General features: G+C 37.4%; 1 protein-coding gene across 6 annotated transcripts in view; it reads left to right on the top strand.

Annotated features, from left to right (window-relative positions):
* Window positions 1-3,462: 3,462 nt before the first annotated feature.
* gne (glucosamine (UDP-N-acetyl)-2-epimerase/N-acetylmannosamine kinase) overlaps window positions 3,463-18,249 on the top strand; it is a 22,966-nt gene continuing 8,179 nt past the window's right edge. The window contains exons 1-6 of one of the 6 annotated variants that reach the window (XM_024259653.2): window positions 3,463-3,881; window positions 15,016-15,039; window positions 15,121-15,195; window positions 15,517-15,665; window positions 15,758-16,004; window positions 16,188-16,395. In XM_024259653.2, the coding sequence (XP_024115421.1) occupies window positions 15,139-15,195; window positions 15,517-15,665; window positions 15,758-16,004; window positions 16,188-16,395 (661 nt within the window). In that variant the 5' untranslated portion in view covers window positions 3,463-3,881; window positions 15,016-15,039; window positions 15,121-15,138. Of the gene's footprint in view, window positions 3,882-3,992; window positions 4,268-10,001; window positions 10,088-10,406; window positions 10,676-15,015; window positions 15,040-15,120; window positions 15,196-15,516; window positions 15,666-15,757; window positions 16,005-16,187; window positions 16,396-18,249 lie in introns of those variants that run through there. The other 5 variants (XM_024259650.2, XM_024259652.2, XM_024259649.2 and 2 more) reach the window with 5 other exon arrangements.

Below are 18,249 nucleotides of genomic sequence, written 5' to 3'. Positions count from 1 at the left end.
TCACCCCCCGCCAATATCCCTGCAACCTCTTCACCGCCCGCCAATGTCCCTGCAACCTCTTCACCTCCCACCAATATCCCTGCAACCTTTTCACCTCCCGCCTATGACCCAGCAAACTCTTCACCTCCCGCTGATGTCCCTGGCTCTATATACACCGAGATAGAGATAATCAAATGTGTTGAATTTATTTCATAACTGGTTGAAAGTTAAAGGTTCAATTTTTCATATTGATAAAACTGTTTATGTTTTATGTTTTTTAAGGATTGCATTATGATTAGGTTTAATGAATCATAACTTGTTTTACAGATATCAATGAAGCATGGTCAGAAAAATTCAAGAAATGACACTTGATATGCTCCAAGATCGGGTATTTCAAATTATTCTTCTGGGACTTTTCAAGGACTGGTCCTTGTGAAGAAATGGAGAGTGAAGTGGGTTCCTGTCATTACCCACCCAATTTATGAAGTCCATTGGGAAATTTACCATTTTTCTTTTTTTGTGGGGATATATGTATGAAATGTCCTGTCTTAACTGCGATGAATTTGATTATATAGGTCACCGATGCATATTAAACATTGCTGATAAAAATACAATGAACTCAATGTGGAGCAGGTTGCCTTCATTGATACGTATAGATGAAGAAAACGTCCAGACTTAAGATTACTACACCTTGTTTCTTACTGGACTTTGCTTACCTGCTTTCATGGTCATTTCACTGTCTTTTGCTTTTTTTTGTAGATGGAGCCGTCAAAGTACAAAATGATACTGCTTTTTTTTTTTTTTAACTAACACCACCACTGGATGTTAGCTGTAAGAGGTAGTCAGTTGATTTATTAAGACTTATGTATGATCTTTGATTTGTCAAACGCTGCAAACTCAAGTTTTTTAAAAAGTAATGTTTTCATACTTTATAAATTGCAAATATTAACACTGCATTTACATCAAAGCAGTATTTTGCATCTATGCAATGTTGTAAATGAGAGTTACGGAACACATTGTAAATCCATTCTACACATATTCTCCTTAATTCCATCAGTTCACTATTCATCTCAGGACAAAACTGATGTATTATAACTATGCAAAACTAAGATTCATCCATTTTTTTATTAAATTACTCTGTTTAAAAATATATCTCAGTCTGCTGCAAGTCTTCTGTTGAAATTTGTGGGAATTAATGGATTTAAAACTAATTATTTACATTTTAAAATGTCCCCTTCCAAATTGCAGAGGTCATGTACCCATCTGAGAAGAGATCTGTCTTCCTGGATCCTCTTGGAGAATCTCAATTAAACATAAAGCGTTGTCTTGAAACAATAAGGTGACAAAAGTGTACAGTGGGACTGTCCAAAAATAAGAACCTACTGGGAGAACGTAAAGAAGATAATAGAAGACATTTTAAGAACAGAATTACCCATGGATTGACTCTTAATTCTTTTGGACTCTTAAAACAAAAACATATTTAACAGAGATCACTGTTTTGTTTTACGTATTCTTGTGATGGTTGCAAGGAAGATGATCACTCTGAACTGGCTCAAACCAGATCCTCCAACAGTAAGCCAGTGGTTACAAAAACTGAAACAAGTTTATTCAATGGAACAGCTGATGGCCCAACTGCAGCTGAAAATGGACATTTTTTCAAGAAGATGGACCCAAGTGACTGCTCTTTTTGAGTGATTTGGACTGTACCTGTCTGCCTATATTCGTATTTGCCGGTGTCCAAATACGAATATAGTAATAATAATTAGGGATGTCCCGATCAGGTTTTTTTGGGCCCGATCCGATTCCGAGTCATTTGATTTTGTGTATCTGCCGATACCGAGTCCCGATCCGATACTTTTATAAGACATTTAAAACATGAATAAATTAAAAAAACAGATTAGTGTTGTCCCTCATTTATATTTCAATAACCTTCTTTTATCATTAAAAACTTATAAAACACTTCTGTGAAGTAGCTTTAATAAACAAGTAAAAATACAGCAAATATAAACTAGGAAAGAAAATACAATTTTCTTGTTATATAAGTGATAATTAGTCATGTGATAAAGTTTAGTGACTTTAGATTTAACATCTTTAGAGCTATTGAACATTTTTGAGCAAATGTGATTCCTGTCCTCATTTAAAATTCTTAAAAATAAATTATGATTTTGTTTTAGATAACATTTGATGAGTGTTCATGAATAGCTGATATCATTATTAGTTTTAATTTATTAGTTGTATTTATTTATTTATTTTTAAGGTTATGTGCTTTTTTTTAAGTTCTTAAGACATCACATTTTCGGTTTTATTACCACAGTAGTTAATTTTCTTAACTGTTATTTCTCTGTCAGATAAATAAAACAGGCATATCAAAGGACAGCTGGGGTCCTAAGGAGTTATATCACGGCGCTAGCATGTAGCAGTTAGCAGCTGCTGTGTAGCCATCTGTCTGCAGCATGAAGAGCTTCACATTAATAAGAAACAAAAACTCTGTCTCTTTCTGTTAAAATGCCTTTATAGGTTGCTGTTTGTGTTATGACAAACCAATAGAGACACTTGCTGTCAGTTTAAAGCGTTTTTAAAGGAGTTATTGATCCCGGAAGTTAGCTTTCTAGCTAGCTTTGTTAGCTCTTGTTTTGTTAGCCTTCTGCTTGAGCTGCTGTCGTTTTCTGCTGCGTTTTCTGGTAATGACATTTTGTGATCTTTTCGTGACATGCAGACTTGTAGTGGAGTATTTATCCATAAAGATAAGATGAAATAAAAAGCTCTGATCATGATGAAAATACATGAAATGTCCGATCTTGATCGGACAAAGGAGTCCGATTCCGATCGAGTCCCCAACCACGTGATCGGCCCCGATTTCCGATCACGTGATCGGATCGGGGCATCCCTAATAATAATAATAAAGTACACTTTGTTCAAGAAGAAGACAACAGTATAAGGAAAAACATTTTGTTTTAGACCACAAATAGTTAAAGATATTTCCTTAAAAGAGTTTGGAAAATGAATGGATGTGAGTTTATAAAGATCTTCATTTAGTCAGCAATGTGTTTTTTGGTCGACCAAGCATTAGCATTAGCCATCCTACGGGAAATTCTATTAAAGGTTAGCATCAAGCTAGCAGACTTTAGCTTTATGTGCCAAATGGATTTAGATCTTTTGTGAATCAATTATTGATCTATTAAGCTTAAATCGATTAAAATCGATGAATCAATTTTTTTCTACACAGCCCTAGTAATTAGTTTCAAGCTGTTGTCATTTTAATTTGTACATGTGTAAACTGTATTTTTTATTATTTCGTAATTTTTTTTACACATGCACAAAACGTATTATATGAATTACAAATAAAGAATTGCACAAATCCAAAGTTATACACAAATTAAGAATTACACATGCACAACTCCAAAGTTATGCATAAATCCTAAATGACACACGCAGAAATCAAGAACACGCACGCACAAATCCTAATTTACGCACCAATCGCAGTGAGTCTATTTTATCTCCATACTGTCTGGAGTATTTGAACAGGTAACTCATAAATTCGCTGTTTTTTTTTATTGAAGTAATGTTGAAAACCCACATAGAAAAAGATAATCATAGAAAAGACATTTCAGAAAAAATAACATTTAACTTTTATTTTTAAAAGCTTTATTCATTTTATGTAATTCATGTATTTTTTTAGCACTCCACTGAAGAAAAGTATACAACGTCCTTGAAATGTATGCAAAGTAAAAATGCACTATCAGTAATGAAAATGTTAAAAAAAAAAAAAAAAAAAAGTTATCTGCATAACACCGGCGGTCCTCTTGCCCCGCAGCGGCCTCTGCTGTTTGTTTCACACCGAGAGTCAAAGAGTGTTTTCCCCGGACTGAGATGAAGATAACCTCAACCCACGACCACACACGGTAATGAACTTCACCAACAAACAACAACACACATGTAAACGACGCATAAGGAGACGTAGGCAGCTTCATCGAGGTCCGGCTAACACGAGCTAACAGGGCTGTTAGCTCGTGTTAGCTGAAGTTAAGGACGATGTGATGCTAACATCGCGATGCTAGCGTCACCGCTGTTAGCATCACAGCTAACCATAGCAGGGACAGCTGTGCTAAGGCCGAGGGTGAAGCGAAGCTGCATCCATGGAAACAGCACCACGAAGCAAACCAAAGACCGAAAAGGAGAACAAACGCGGGCGCGTCAGTGTTCGGGTCACCGCGGAGCAAAGCTCGACCAGAACCTGGAAGCTAACGTCATGTTCAGCAGCAGGTCCGAGCAAACGCTTCCTCTGCTGGTCAGTGAGGAAAGATGTTTTCAGTTTTACCTCATTATAAAGTTTTATCAACTTTATTGAAGTTGTTTCTCCTGGTGTGGGTCGGACCAAGCGAAGACCAGGACTTTCATCAATCAATTTAAAAGCAATCATTTACATTAGTTAGACCTAATGCAGAGCTGCCAACAACTCATAAAACTTTGGAATGAGACTTAATGCAGGAAAAAATAAAATCACTATACAACACCGGCAATTCATGAGAAAAGTCAAGTGTAGTTTTGTGAAAGTGATTCAATGAAATGAAGCATCACAAGGTTAAAAAAAAATGATGAACTGAAAAGCAATAAGACAATAAATAACTTTTAAAGACCATCCAATGACTGTACAAGAGAACTGGAGAAAGCTAGTATGACATCACCCATAAAAAAATGGTTTACTTCTGGATCCAACCAAATGAAGTCAATTCAGTTGCTATTTTTCCACATTACGGATACCACCATCTGGAGTCAGATGAGGTTAATAAGCAGTAATTGGTCCAAGTCGGTCTTTCTTTTTTTGAGTCAACATTTCTATGACAGCTACTGTCGTTAATCATGAGTGAGTCCTGCTTCCACTGAAAGCGGGCCCTGGAGAATCTGTCAAACATTCAAATGTTCGACGAGTTGGCCAGCTTTCAAATAATGCTTTTACTAAGGCATCTGATTGGCCAGTTTATAACTTGAATAACTAAGAAATATCATGAAAAAAAGGATTAGCAAAAAAGTAAAGAAGCTCTCAGAGCAAGAATTGTTATTCTGACAATAGAAAGACTGAGTAATAGTGGTTTATTTCTCTGTAGAAGTCTGTGGGATTTTAGCTTTTTGGAACCAGCGGGTTCCCCTCCTACAATGTGAGGAGGGTAGGGTCACTCGGTCCAGTTTTCTTATACAGTTGATGAGAGTAACACATAAATTATCTTCCTTAACCCTTCAAGTACCCAACCAAGACTAAATCAATAAAAAAAAAAGTTTTTTTCTGATGCTTATTGCCTGTTGCCGAGGATGTTTTGTTTGTAAAAACATGTTTTCTATTAAGGCTCCATCACTTGGTGGAGCAGGCAGTTAAAAGGTTTAATAACATGAGAAACAAACACAACTATAGACAACACAAGACAGTTAGCAACAATACATTTGTCCCTTGTTTTTCTGGCTTGTAAGCTTTCTTTTTTTGAAGCTTTGAGAGTTTCAGTGGATGGCTCCCAATTGAAACATGGCTCAAGACCTGCTGTTTCAATTACCATTATTGATGATAAAGTTCCATCCAGGACCAAACTGTTCCTGCTCTTGGTTTTGTTCAGGTCCACTTTTCATTTGAGTGGAGTAGAACCAGCACCAGCTTTCCAATGGTAGCAAGTCTTTAGACCGGTTTCTCCTTAACCTGTGAGAAATAATTCAGATGAAGTGAAAAAAAGCTCTCTCCAACTATATATTCTTTATTGTAAAAGTGTTCTCGGTGGTCTTTTAATTATGGTTATGCAATTTTTACACATATTTAAAAAAATATTTTTAAACGAAGCTATAATGTCTTAATATTTCAAACACGATTCAATCTCGGTTATTGATGGGAAACCTGAATTGGAATTTTTCTGCTTCAGATCTCATGTCATCAATCCTACCTGAAATTATTTCAAGGAATAAATGAAAAAAAATGCGTGGGACGCAGGCGCCCATCCCAACTCCACCCCAAATTCTGTGCACTGTGCAGGAAGCCCATTAGTCCGGTTTAACGGACAGGTGCGTCCTTTTTGCGGGCAGCCTTCCTGTTAGAAATGAGAAAATTTGAAAATCAGAGTGTAGTTTGTGTGGACATCTCACGTGCACGTCCCATGTGTAAAGCATTTGCGTGCAGGCAGGACCAGTGAGACCGTGCGTGCACTCCACTAATGACGAGAGAATGACAGCATCCTTACAAAATAATTTATGATACATTTACCACACACATGACAATTGCACGTTTCGTTTTCATGACGTCTCTAAAAGTGGTCCAACGAGCCTCGCTGGAACTGAATTTTCAGCGTGAAAAACAGGTGTGGCGTGAGAGCGTGAGGAATCAGTCAAATGCGTGAGTCTGACAGCCGTTGCGTGACAGTTGGCAGCCCTTCTAATAAATAGAGAGACTTACGCCTCATCATATATAGACTTTTTTTATTTTAACAAATGCCCAGCTTTCATCCAAGTCTGTAGTAATCGCATGTGATATATTTTTTTTCATAAGATGACCTCTGTTTTGGGCACCACGGACAGCCGTGGTGCAGCGGTAGGGCGGTCGACTCCTGATCAGAAGTGAGCGGGTTCGACTCCCGCCTTGCCCGCCCATGTGTCGAAGTGTCCTTGGGCAAGACACTGAACCCCGAATTGCCTCTGGTGGGAGGTTGGTGCCAGTGTTTGGCAGCGGAGCCACCAGCAGTGTGTGAATGGGTCTGTGACTGTGAAGCGCTTTGGGCCCTCGAAGGAGGGTAGAAAGCGCTATACAAGTATACGCCATTTGGTTTTTATGTTACATAGTCAGAGCAAATCAATACCCCAAGCATGAAGACAAGTCTTTTTTTTTTTTAAATCCATCTTTCACTTGTTCATCCTCCCCTCCTACACACACCTAGGGGCAATTAGAGCATTGTCATGCAGTCCGGGAAGTCAGCTGAGGATTCGTTGGTAAAAAAAAGCTGAAAATTTACGAGTTTCCTGTTCAAATATACCAAACAGCCCTGGGTGAGGCAGCTGTAGCCCCGCCTCCCCAACTTAGTTTCAGACCTGTAGTGAGGAAGCTATGAATTTGCCATAGATATGGTTCTTTAATTTTAAGAATCACCCCAGTGTTTTATTTTGTATTTTTAGTGCCTAACTTTCCGTTCCTGCACGATCTGTTTGATGACTTGACTAAAGTAGAAATGGACTCCTGGACTAATATAGTGTTTTATCTGAAATATTAACTACATTAAGCTCGTTAAGTCGCTGACAGTTTCTAGTTAGACCAGAACTCACAGGTTTAAGTTGTTTCCATGTCACGCCTCTTCAGTTCTCTGAGGAGCAGCACAAGTTTCTCTCGCTGTCCCTCACTCTCTTTATCTGAGTCCGAGTAGAAGTACTATAGAGAACCGGGGGATTTTATAATGATGTTTTTATTTATTTATTTATAGATTTTTTTTTTTTTGCTTACATCACTAACAAGAGTTAATTAATATAAATACAAATAAAGGAAAGAAAAAAAAACAGGGCACAAGGGCAATTTTTGAGACAAAGGGGGCAGGTGCTCAAGCACCCCTAGGGCCCTAGGTGTGAACGTGCCTGCTCCAGGGTGTTGTTGCAGTTTATGCAAATGTAAACAAACTTCACACACGTATTGGATTTTGACTTTAATAATCTTTAAGTACAGACATTGTAGTGACAATGGACAAGTGTTTGCTGAGATGCCTCTAAAATGACAGGAGGGTAACTCTGTTAGTGTTGTTGCCATGGCCATTACTGTCAGCATTCTTCATTTCCGTCTGGTCTTCTTCGTTTGTTCGATACTCTTGAGAGGAACCACGAAGTACTTGGAGGCCCTTACTTTCTTGCTTCTGGTTTTTTATTTGGAACAAATATATTTATACTGTCACTGAATATAAATGTCCAACAATTTAGTGTTAAATCAATGTTTTTTTAATATCTAATTTTATAGTAGAGCTGCCACAAACAATTATTTTATTGGTCAACTAATCATCAATTTTTTTTTTTTTTTTTTTACAGATTAGTCGACTAATCAGGTCATGCGCAAAGAACACACATCTAAATTGTCATTAGCTTTAAACTAACTAAAAATAAAGACAGTGAAGAAGATAGTTAATTATTAAACTTTTAATGAACCGTGCCGCCTCTGTTCTTCATTAGTTTCTGTGATTAAAACAAGATTAGATCAAGTGATAGAGAGAGATCAGGAATATACTTTCAATCAAACTTCTTTTGACAGGTGACCTTTGACCCTACACCATCCATCAAACTCGTTTTGACAGGTGCCCCGCCCCTCAAGATGACGCAACAATTTAATATAATTTTTTGTATAAAGGGTATATAGGGTCAAAGGTCAGCTGTCAAAATGGGTTTGATGGAAGTATATTCCTGATCTCTCTGATGAGGTCAGCATCTGAAACAAGAAATAATTTTTCTCTAATGATAAAGTTTTGGTCACTGACTCAAATTTGAAAAATTACATTTTTTGGTGCTGAACTCTCACAACTTTGTTCAACTTTACAATAAAGTAACGACTAATCGACAATTAAATTAGTCGTCGACTATTTTAATAGTTGATTAGTCGACTAATCATGGCAGCCTCACCCACAGACTAACATTTTTAAGCATCAATATTTTATGCACTTTTTACACATCTGGCACTAAATCCCAGTGTTAGAAATGGACAGTGTTTTATCGCTGATTGAAAAATACTGCACATCTGAGTGGGGTTAATTGTGGTGAGAACACAGATGTCATCAATAGTGAGGTGGTGTGTTTCACTAAATATAGCTGACCCAGAATACTGAATATACCATATTTGAGTCAGTTTGTGTATTTGGATGTTCACAGGTTCACGTGATTCTTGGTGGTTCTCTTATCATCAGGTATGACTGCTCTTTGTTGGGGTCTCTAAATGAAACTATTTTTGTACATAGACAATACAGTTCTTGTTGGGACCTTCTAAATGGTGTCGACATGAACAGTGTGTGCTTTGTTATGACGCTCTGGTTGTGTATCATATTTGCATCTGTGTTTCAAGGTTTTAGCTTTAGTTTTTCTTTTTTTTTGTAGAACATTCCATCTTAAGGACATGAATCTGAAAAGGACGAAGAACCTCTTTCAGAATGACATCGTAGCAGAGAATTATCTCACATATCGAAAATAGTTGTTTGCTTTTAAGAATTTTTGTTTCAGTCTAAATTTTTAACTGAGTCTTTTAAAAATGGTCTCAGAGCGATAGTTGTGTTTTAGGATTTAATTGTTAGAAATAGCTTGGGTGAAGTTTCTTTAACCTTCTGAAATAATTACCGTATTTTCCGGAGTGTAAATCGCACCGGAATATAAGTCGCAAGAGCAAAAATGTTCAATCAAGAAGAAGAAAACCATATATAAATCGCTCTGGAGTATGAGTCACACTCTTAGGAGAAAAGTCTGATGTTTCAGAACCAATCCACCAAGCCCAGCGCAGCTAAAAAAATAAAGAAAGAAATACAAGAATAATAATCTTTTGATGAGTATAAGAAAAAAGTTTAAGGGGAATAAAAATCCGATTCTCGTCCATGTTTGTTTTGGACGACATTTCTTCTGCCGGTGTCAGAAGCAAATACTTTGGATGCAGCGCCCCCTAGCATTTGTTAGCGGAAAATACCACTAAAAGACAACCAGTAGTTACTGGGACAATAACAAATATATTACCCTTTTGATGTCTATAAAAATAAACAACACACAAATAAGTCGCACCCCTTTCTAAACTGTGAAAATAACCGTGACTTATACTCCGAAAAATATGGTTGACACGGTAACATCAATGGTATTTACCAAAGGCTTAAAAAGCCCCAAACAATGAAGACATAATATCCTTTGAAAGTCCATCTAGTTACTCCACGTTGTTCATTAAAGGCATCTGGGTGGAACCAAGACAGAGATGGTGGCGTTCTAAAGAGTAGCAGGACTGTTGACAGAGTTCATAGTCCGTTGTTTTGTTTGCACTTGGCCTTATCAGATCAGATCGACATTTAAATGGAGCTGGTTTCTCTTGATAGTGTCTAGTCAGCTTTCACTCCTCAACAGGATATCCTCACAGGTGTCTGAACAGGTGAGAACAGTTTACCCAGTCTGTGGTGCTTTTCTAGTAAATTTGCAGAGTTGGTGCCATGCCCTCATGTCAAATAATGAGCCTGTATGTGTGTGCCATAAAAACAATCTAAAGACAGCTTCCAGGCTTTTATTTTTTGATCATTAGATTTTGTTTTCCAGATATTTTTGTTGAGTAAATACAATAGTCAAACAACCAGTTTCTCTAAACTGTAAAGATTGAAACAATGTGAAGCAGGAATTTCTCATTGCAAAAAATCAACCACAGAATCAGTTTTTTTGCGGCACAAAAATTTTTTTTTTATCATTGGGGTTTCTCTGCTGTCAGTTCAGCCAATCAGGAGCTGACTCCTAAAAGGTTTCAGCTCTGTTCACGCAGGGCTCCTCCCCCAGTTCTCCATCTGTGTCCCCGCCCTTCTCTCTGCCTTTCTGCTGCCTGTGCTCTCCAGCTGCCTCATGTGTGCGGGATGAAAGGACCGTGAATTAGAAAATACTGAAAGCAGCAGAGGGAGGTTCTCTGTTTCCGCCTATGATTACACAGCGGTGAACTATGGAAAAGAAACCTGCTTTTTTGTGCAGAAATCCTCACGTGAGTCACATTTTTCTGTCTCCCTGGTTTTTGTTTTTTTTGTTGGTCTAATCGTCCTCCATTTGGAGGTTCTCTGTGGATGTTCTTATCCACATCCCATGCTCTATTGCTGGCTGCTAATGCTGTCTTGTGATGCTTGTGTGGAAGGGGGGTGGGGGTATTGAATCGAATTCATAAGGATGTGTGTTTGTGTGTACCAATGAAGTGAATGGCATCCCTGCTGTGAAGGTTGTTATGGATATTAATGGTGTTACTCTGGTTGTTCCAGGTTAAGATATGAGTATTTGCCAAAGACAACTAAACAAAGTAAAGTCTTCCTTCCTTGGTGCTTCACCATCTGATTTCCACTTACAGTAGTTCCTTTTCTGTCTTCTTCTTTGTGAACTGAACTAAAACTTTTTGTTTTGGATCAGCTTAAAATTAATGTTTCCCTTCCTCTGTTCTCACAAAACCAAAATACAAACTAAAATTATTTAGAAAAGTCAGATTTCTAAATGTTCAAACCAAAACAGAAAATCTTAGTTTCTCTTATTTATTGACATGTACTAGCCCTTCATCCTGCCTCAATCTGACAATGTAATTGAGAAATGGTTATTTTTTATTTTTTTTTATTAAGTCTTGTTATTATCATTATTTATCAGTATTAATGGTGTTTCATTAATAGTCATCATTTGAGTGATACATAAGGTAAAAAAATAACCCCACAAGGAAGCGTATGTTACTGAATTTAGCTTCCAGAGTTCAGAGGCCGATAGTAATCATTTTCTTGGAGTCATTTCTAGAAAAGGTCTAAAAAAGGATAAACTGAATTTAGTTATCCAAGAGGCTTTATCTTTTCACAATTTTATTTTGCTTTCCTCTCACATTTTGTTGATTAAGATTTCATACTAGTTTGCTTTTTAGGTAAGTTGTTTAAAAACTTTATAGAATAAATAAGATTTTATTTATTTATTTTACATTTTATTTTATTCATTTATTTTGTATACTTTGTTCATCTATTTTTGTTTTAATGTCCACTCTTCTCTACAATGAGACCTCTAATTTCAACCAAACATTAACTACTGATTATCTCTGTTGTCAAAGATACTCTTGGTAATTTGTGCATTCAGACCTGATCCGGATCGAGTCCTGAACCTTTCATTTTAATCTGTATTCAGACTGCCGTCAAGCGGCCTTTCCTGTTTTGGACAAAAGCTTGTAAACAAAGCTCTGATGTTAAAGCTTTCCCCTTGGAACTTATGTTAGTAAGCAGAACTTCAGTCTAATTATTCTAACAGAAAAAAAGCTCTCACTAGTTTTACTTTGAAAACAGGAAGCTTCACTGACACTTTATTTTGAAGATTTGTTCACTTCCAGGGACAGTAGCACGGCGTATTCGGCTTTGTTTTAGTTTATAAACTAAATCTAACATTACTCTGTGTTTCAGAACAATCAATATTTTACTACGCTCCACTATAATTATAAAGATCCTATTTCGGCACTTTAGACGTCGCAAATATTCATACTTGAATTTTCTAGAGCAGATTGTGAGGATCCGAGTGTTCAGATACTTCTTCTAGCCCTGTTCCACAGCTGTTTATCTCTTATTTTTGTAATCTCATATGGTCGTTTTCGTGGACTTTTCTTGACTGATAGAAGGCTTGTTGTGTTAGCATCAGCGCAGGAATAACCTCTTAGCATAATTTACAGATTGTTGTCTTCTGCTCATTGTTGGACATCTTGAATCCAAAATTTAACCAAATCACAGACATCCTCCTCTTTAGCTGAAAGTACTTCTTCCTGGACTGCCTGCATCAATGTATAGTATCTGTCTGTTTCAACTCCGGGGAAAAAACTTCAAGCTGTTCTGCTTGCATCGTTCTGCACTTGTAACGTAAAGCCTGTCGTAAAATTTGCGTAAGTGCGAATCAAAGAACGTAAAGCAGCTTTACATTGCAAAACCGCCAGAGTTTCTTTGTGGAGAATCTCTTTTTAATTTGTCTTTAATTTGATTTCTATACATTTTTTGTGTACACACTGACAAGGTTTGGAATATTTAATGATATATTTGGCATAATTGATCAAATTAAGTTATAAACAATATAAACTATAGAAGAGAAATGGTACGATAGACACTTTTCTATCGCCCACGATATGTATCCACATATCGCCCAGCTCTTGTCAGAATAGTTCACTGATTCTAACTTTATTTTTCATGGATCAATTTTATAACGTCTGTATTAAGGTCAGATACAACACTTTTTACTCTTACGTTGGTGCAGTGGAGACATGCTGAAGGCAGTTACTGGCAAGAAGACGGCTGAAAAGACTGATAAGTGTTTATGACAGATAGATTGTTCGAAAAACGGTGAGAAGCAATGTGTATCATGTTAACTTTTTTGACGAGGCCGAATTCATTCAACCACATTTCAGTGAGTTGCTGTCTCATCATTGCTCAGGCATTGTTTCTAAGAGAATTCTGTTAAGAAGCTGTAAGGCAGCTTTCCGGATGACATCACAGCAGCGCAGGGCGCATATTGAGACACAGAAAATTCTTAACCTGTTTACATGTTTTGCTTTTGGTCCAATTATTCTGCTCCGGGAACAGATTGCATTCAGACTGAGGAATCTTAGAGTGAACTGAAGCTCAGTCTGAATGGAAACAAACTGAAAAGAAGGGTCAGAGAGCGGGTCCTGGTCCCGTACCGGGGTCTACTTGGGTTTATTCAGACTGAAACTTTGTTCCGCATTATCAGGGAAAACAAACTGGTAGTCACCATTTTTCAAGATACATACTCTGCCGTGTTGGAAACAGACATCGTCTGTAAGCAATGATTGGCCTAAGTCCGTCTGAGTCATTGTTTCTGTAGCAACTACTTTCGCCAATTAGGAGTGAGCTTGTTGGAAGGCCACACCCCTAAAAGCAGCTGCACCAAATCTGTCAAACATGTCAAATAAAGGAGATTATCAAGAAGATGTTAAAACATGTATCAGAGATCGGAATGGTTATTCTGACCAGTAAAATGACTGGGTAACTACTGTTTACTATAGAAGTCTATTGGATCTTGACTTCTTGGAGCCAGCAGGTATTTCCTGTTTGGAACACCGGGGGGGAGGAGTCACTCAGTCCACTTCTTATTTACTGTCATTGTTACTGGTTCATAATCTAAAGATTTTTCAGGATAGTGCCCATGGCTGGAACAGCCTGGCTGTTGCTTTGGAATTTTTCTGCAGAGTTACTTAAATTCTGCTCTGTGGTTTAATGTTTAATCTTTAAAATTTTAGAACTGTCATCTTTCTTCAGCATTTTCTTTTGCTGCATGCTGACAGAGAGAGCAATCTTAATCTGTAGACTGAAAAAGATTTACTTTCCAGATTAATGTTCAGTGATTGCTGCAACAGCTCTGTCCACAGAGCTCCACGTATTTGTTCAGCTTTTTTGGGATTTGGCTGCTTCACATATTTGAATATTATAGTTTGACAGATGTGGAAGAGTGAGCTATGTATAATGCCATTGGGAGTTTGTGGTTTGTCTACATTTCTATCAATATGCTTCATTCCACTCTCTGTGTCATCGGGTTCTGACAAACCAGAAACGGTTTCTCAAGCGCTGCTGGTTGGGGGGACGGTCCAACGGCTGCTGCTCATCCACTCTGCTTGACTTTGTCTCCAGAATGAAACTTGTTTGGGCTAACCGCTGCCACGTGTTGCTCCGTTTTCCTTTAGATCATGTGTGTCAAATTTGACATTTTGCTTATCTTATTATTTTATTTTTTTATTGAACATTTCAAAGACACAGTACAAAAAAGTAGCATTATAAAAAATACAGGACAAGAACATGATAGAATTCTAAAAAAAAATTACGGTTGTTCACTCATGGTTTTAAAAACAAGAATATGAATAGCATACATTTTAACATATCATTTTGATAATATTTTAGATAGCTATAAGCTTCAGCATCTTCAGCTATCATCACTAGCATCTTCAGCGGTCAAATTCATCTTACAGCATTCACACTAGTATTATCACAGGTAATGCTATAGATCTAGTTCATAATTATGGTAAAAAGTTATGCTTTTAAAAGTTCTAAAAATGTAGTTTTATAGTGTTGAATACATTTTTATCCTGTTCGACCCACGATCTAAGGTGTGTTTTGGATTTTGGCCCCTTGTGTGATTGAGTTTGACACCCCGGCATTAGATAAACTAAAACAGACATGCACTCTCTCTAATAAATGTCTGAAATCTTCATCTATATTTAGTAATAACTGTTTTACTGCACTTAAAAATTGTTTGTACCTTATTCTTAGTGTAAGCTCTATAGCATTTTTAGTGTAGTTTTGTTGTGTTTTCATGCTTCAGACTCTGAATACTTGGAGGGATCGAGTGAGTATACACTGTGGGTATACATTTTAAAAGCATTCAAAACCATTGGCCAAATAAAGAGACATCTCTTCTGCTTCCCAGGAGCTGTACTCTCTGAGGATGCAAAGAAACAGGGAAAAGATGGAGCGAGAAAAAACGGAGCAACATCAAAACCAGGTATGGAGCTCATCAGAATCCGGTTTAGTATTCCTGAGAATCATGCATGTCTTCAGATGCAGTAATGAAACGTATCCTTTGCTGCAGTGAAAGAGGAACGTCAGCAGTCTTTAAACAGTCTTAAGTTCTTGCCATTTAGCTAAAATCATCAAGAAATGAAGGGACACCCCATGATTATGTCTCAAGGAAATGTTATTTTGTAAAAACAGTAACAGGATTGTGTACAGCATTGTGAGTTTCTTGTGTACCTTTTGTGTAACTCCTGAAGAACCTGTTTTATTGTGTGCATGTCTGTCTGTCCTGTTCCTTTATTTGCTGAAGTTTAAGAGGAAGCTGAGGGTCTGTGTGGCAACATGCAACAGAGCAGATTACTCCAAGCTAGCCCCCATCATGTTTGGCATCAAAGCCCACTCTGATGAGTTTGAGCTGGAAGTGGTGGTGCTTGGGTCTCATCTCATTGATGACTACGGGTATGTTAATGACATGGATTTAGACTGATTATCATTGTAAAGATCTACATGCTACTTCTATTCTCTAATGTTTGGTGTTTTTTGGTCTTTAGGAACACTTTCCGTATGATTGAGCAGGACGACTTTGACATCAACTCTAAGCTTCACACTATAGTCAGAGGAGAAGACGAGGCGGCCATGGTGGAGAGTGTTGGTTTGGCTCTCGTTAAACTGCCCGACGTCCTGCAGAGACTGCGTCCGGACATCCTGATTGTACACGGCGACCGTTTTGATGCCCTTGCTTTGGCAACCGCTGCGGCACTGATGAACATTAGAATCCTTCACCTGGAGGGAGGAGAGGTCAGTTTCCGGCTCTGCTGGATCCGCTTTGGGTGGAGTTATTCATCGGGGGTCTTAGTCAAAAGAAATGATAGGTTTCTGATTTTGCACGACCTCTAGTTTTATAGCATAACATGGTGAATCAATGTAACTTCAAACAAGATAAAGTTCCTTTTTTTACTCAATAATGTTCTTTTGTTCTAGGTTAGCGGTACGATCGACGATTCAATCCGCCATGCCATAAGTAAACTGGCCCATTATCATGCTTGCTGCACGCGCATGGCAGAGCAGCACCTCATCGCTATGTGTGAGGACCACTCTCGCATCCTCCTGGCTGGCTGTCCTTCATATGATAAGCTGCTTCTGACTCACCGTAAAGACGACTACATGGATATCATCAAGAGCTGGCTTGGTATGCTTTGTTTTTTTTCAGAACAACATTTTTATTTTGAATGTTTGTTAGGTGCCAGAGGGTGTCTTCCAGAATGACCCCACCAAGAATGCTGTTTGAACTTTTGTACGCTAAAAACTTGAACATCCAGTCATAAATATGTTCCGCGTGACACAAGTGATTGCACCGCAAGTCAAAATAATGACATGTTGGTCATGGGAAGAATGCTGGAATCTGGCAGGGTGTGCTGGAGAAGCCTCGAGGACTGCCCCAAGTTGTAACAGCTCACCTTAAAAGTCTGTTAAGAACCTTTCTTCCTATTTCACTTTTGTTCCTTGTAGCAAATAGGCTGCCACGATTAGTCGACTAATCGGCAACTAATCGGCTGCTAAATAGTCGACGACTAATTTAATCGTCGATTAGTCGTTACTTTATATTATATAGTCAGTGTGTAGTAAAGTTGAACAAAGCTGTGAGCGTTCAGCATCAAAAAATGCACTTTTTGTGTGAATGTTTAGTAATCATTCACACTATAGTGATTCTCCTGCTCCTTTCTGTATGTTTTTCAGCACATAAAAACTCAATCACACTTTGAGAGATTACAGCAATCTTGGTATCAAGATGTTCAGCTTGTTCAGGACATTACTGCTTGTATTTTTGGTTTTTTTTATAGTTTTTGAAATATTGAGCAAAATATGATCCATAGGAAATGAACGAGAAAGTCTGCAAATTTCAAAATTCTAAGTCGATCAGCAACAAGCCTTCAAATGTATTTGTTATGTTTTCATCTTTTATTGTAATTTTCAAAAAATGTGGAGTTTATCTAATATTTTAGCAACATGCTAATGTTTTTTGGCTAATTTGTTATTTACTGGGATTTTAAAGCTAATTTAGAGTTTAGCTTCAATTTTAGCAACAGGCTAACAATTTTGACTAATTTACTTTATTGAGGAATTTTAGGCTCTTTTAGAGTTTTGCTAGCATTTAAGCATCCAGCTAGCTTTTTTGGCTAATTTGGCATCTACTGATGTTTTTTTTGGCTAATTTGGAGTTTAACTGATAGTCAAGCAACACACTAAATGTTTTTGCAGAAATGGCATGGATTAGGGATTTGTAAGAAATGTTACTACAATTTTTTTCATAAATTTAGGTCAACGTCAGTGCTCTTTTATAGTTCTTTAACAAAATTTCCAGTCTTTTACCAAATTTAACATTTTGCCAATAGTTTTCCATTTTCAGCCAATCCCTTCAGCAGAAAGCAAGCACACTAGCACTATCGTAGGTAATGCAACTCTTCTAGATATATTTGAAACGGTGAGACTGAAACTTTATCTTTTGTGAAAAAAAGTTCATTTTTTTCAGATGCTAACCTCTTTTGATTTAATCTTATTTTAATACCAGAAACTACTGAAGGACAGAGGCTCCATGATTGATTAAACGTTTGATAAACTATCTTCTTCATTGTCTGTATTTTAAGTTAGTTCAAAGCTAATGATGGTTAAGATGTGTGCTTTACATCCACTTTGTGTATGACCTGATTAGTTGACTAATAATCATTTGTGGCAGCCCTAATAGCAAACATCTCATTTTCAGTCTTAAATCTGGTCATAACCTTTAAACTGAGCTGTCAGTTACATAGAAGTCATATTTGTTCTTTAGTCTCCAATGATTCCAACAGGAGTCAATCAGTGGCTTCTTCTTTGTGTTCTTACGTGTGAATGTTCATGTCGAGAAGAGTCATTTTCATTCAGCAAGAACATGATCTTGTGTGTTTCTTTTTGCTGTATTTGTTCCTGGTTTAGGAGACACTAGAGCTGCTTTAGTAGGGGTGTTGCGGATCACAAAACTCACGGTTCGGATCGTGTCACGGTTTTA

The sequence above is a fragment of the Oryzias melastigma genome, linkage group LG1, assembly GCF_002922805.2.
Source record: "Oryzias melastigma strain HK-1 linkage group LG1, ASM292280v2, whole genome shotgun sequence".
Lineage (NCBI taxonomy): Eukaryota > Metazoa > Chordata > Actinopteri > Beloniformes > Adrianichthyidae > Oryzias > Oryzias melastigma.
This window is presented reverse-complemented; position numbering and strand designations above follow the sequence as displayed.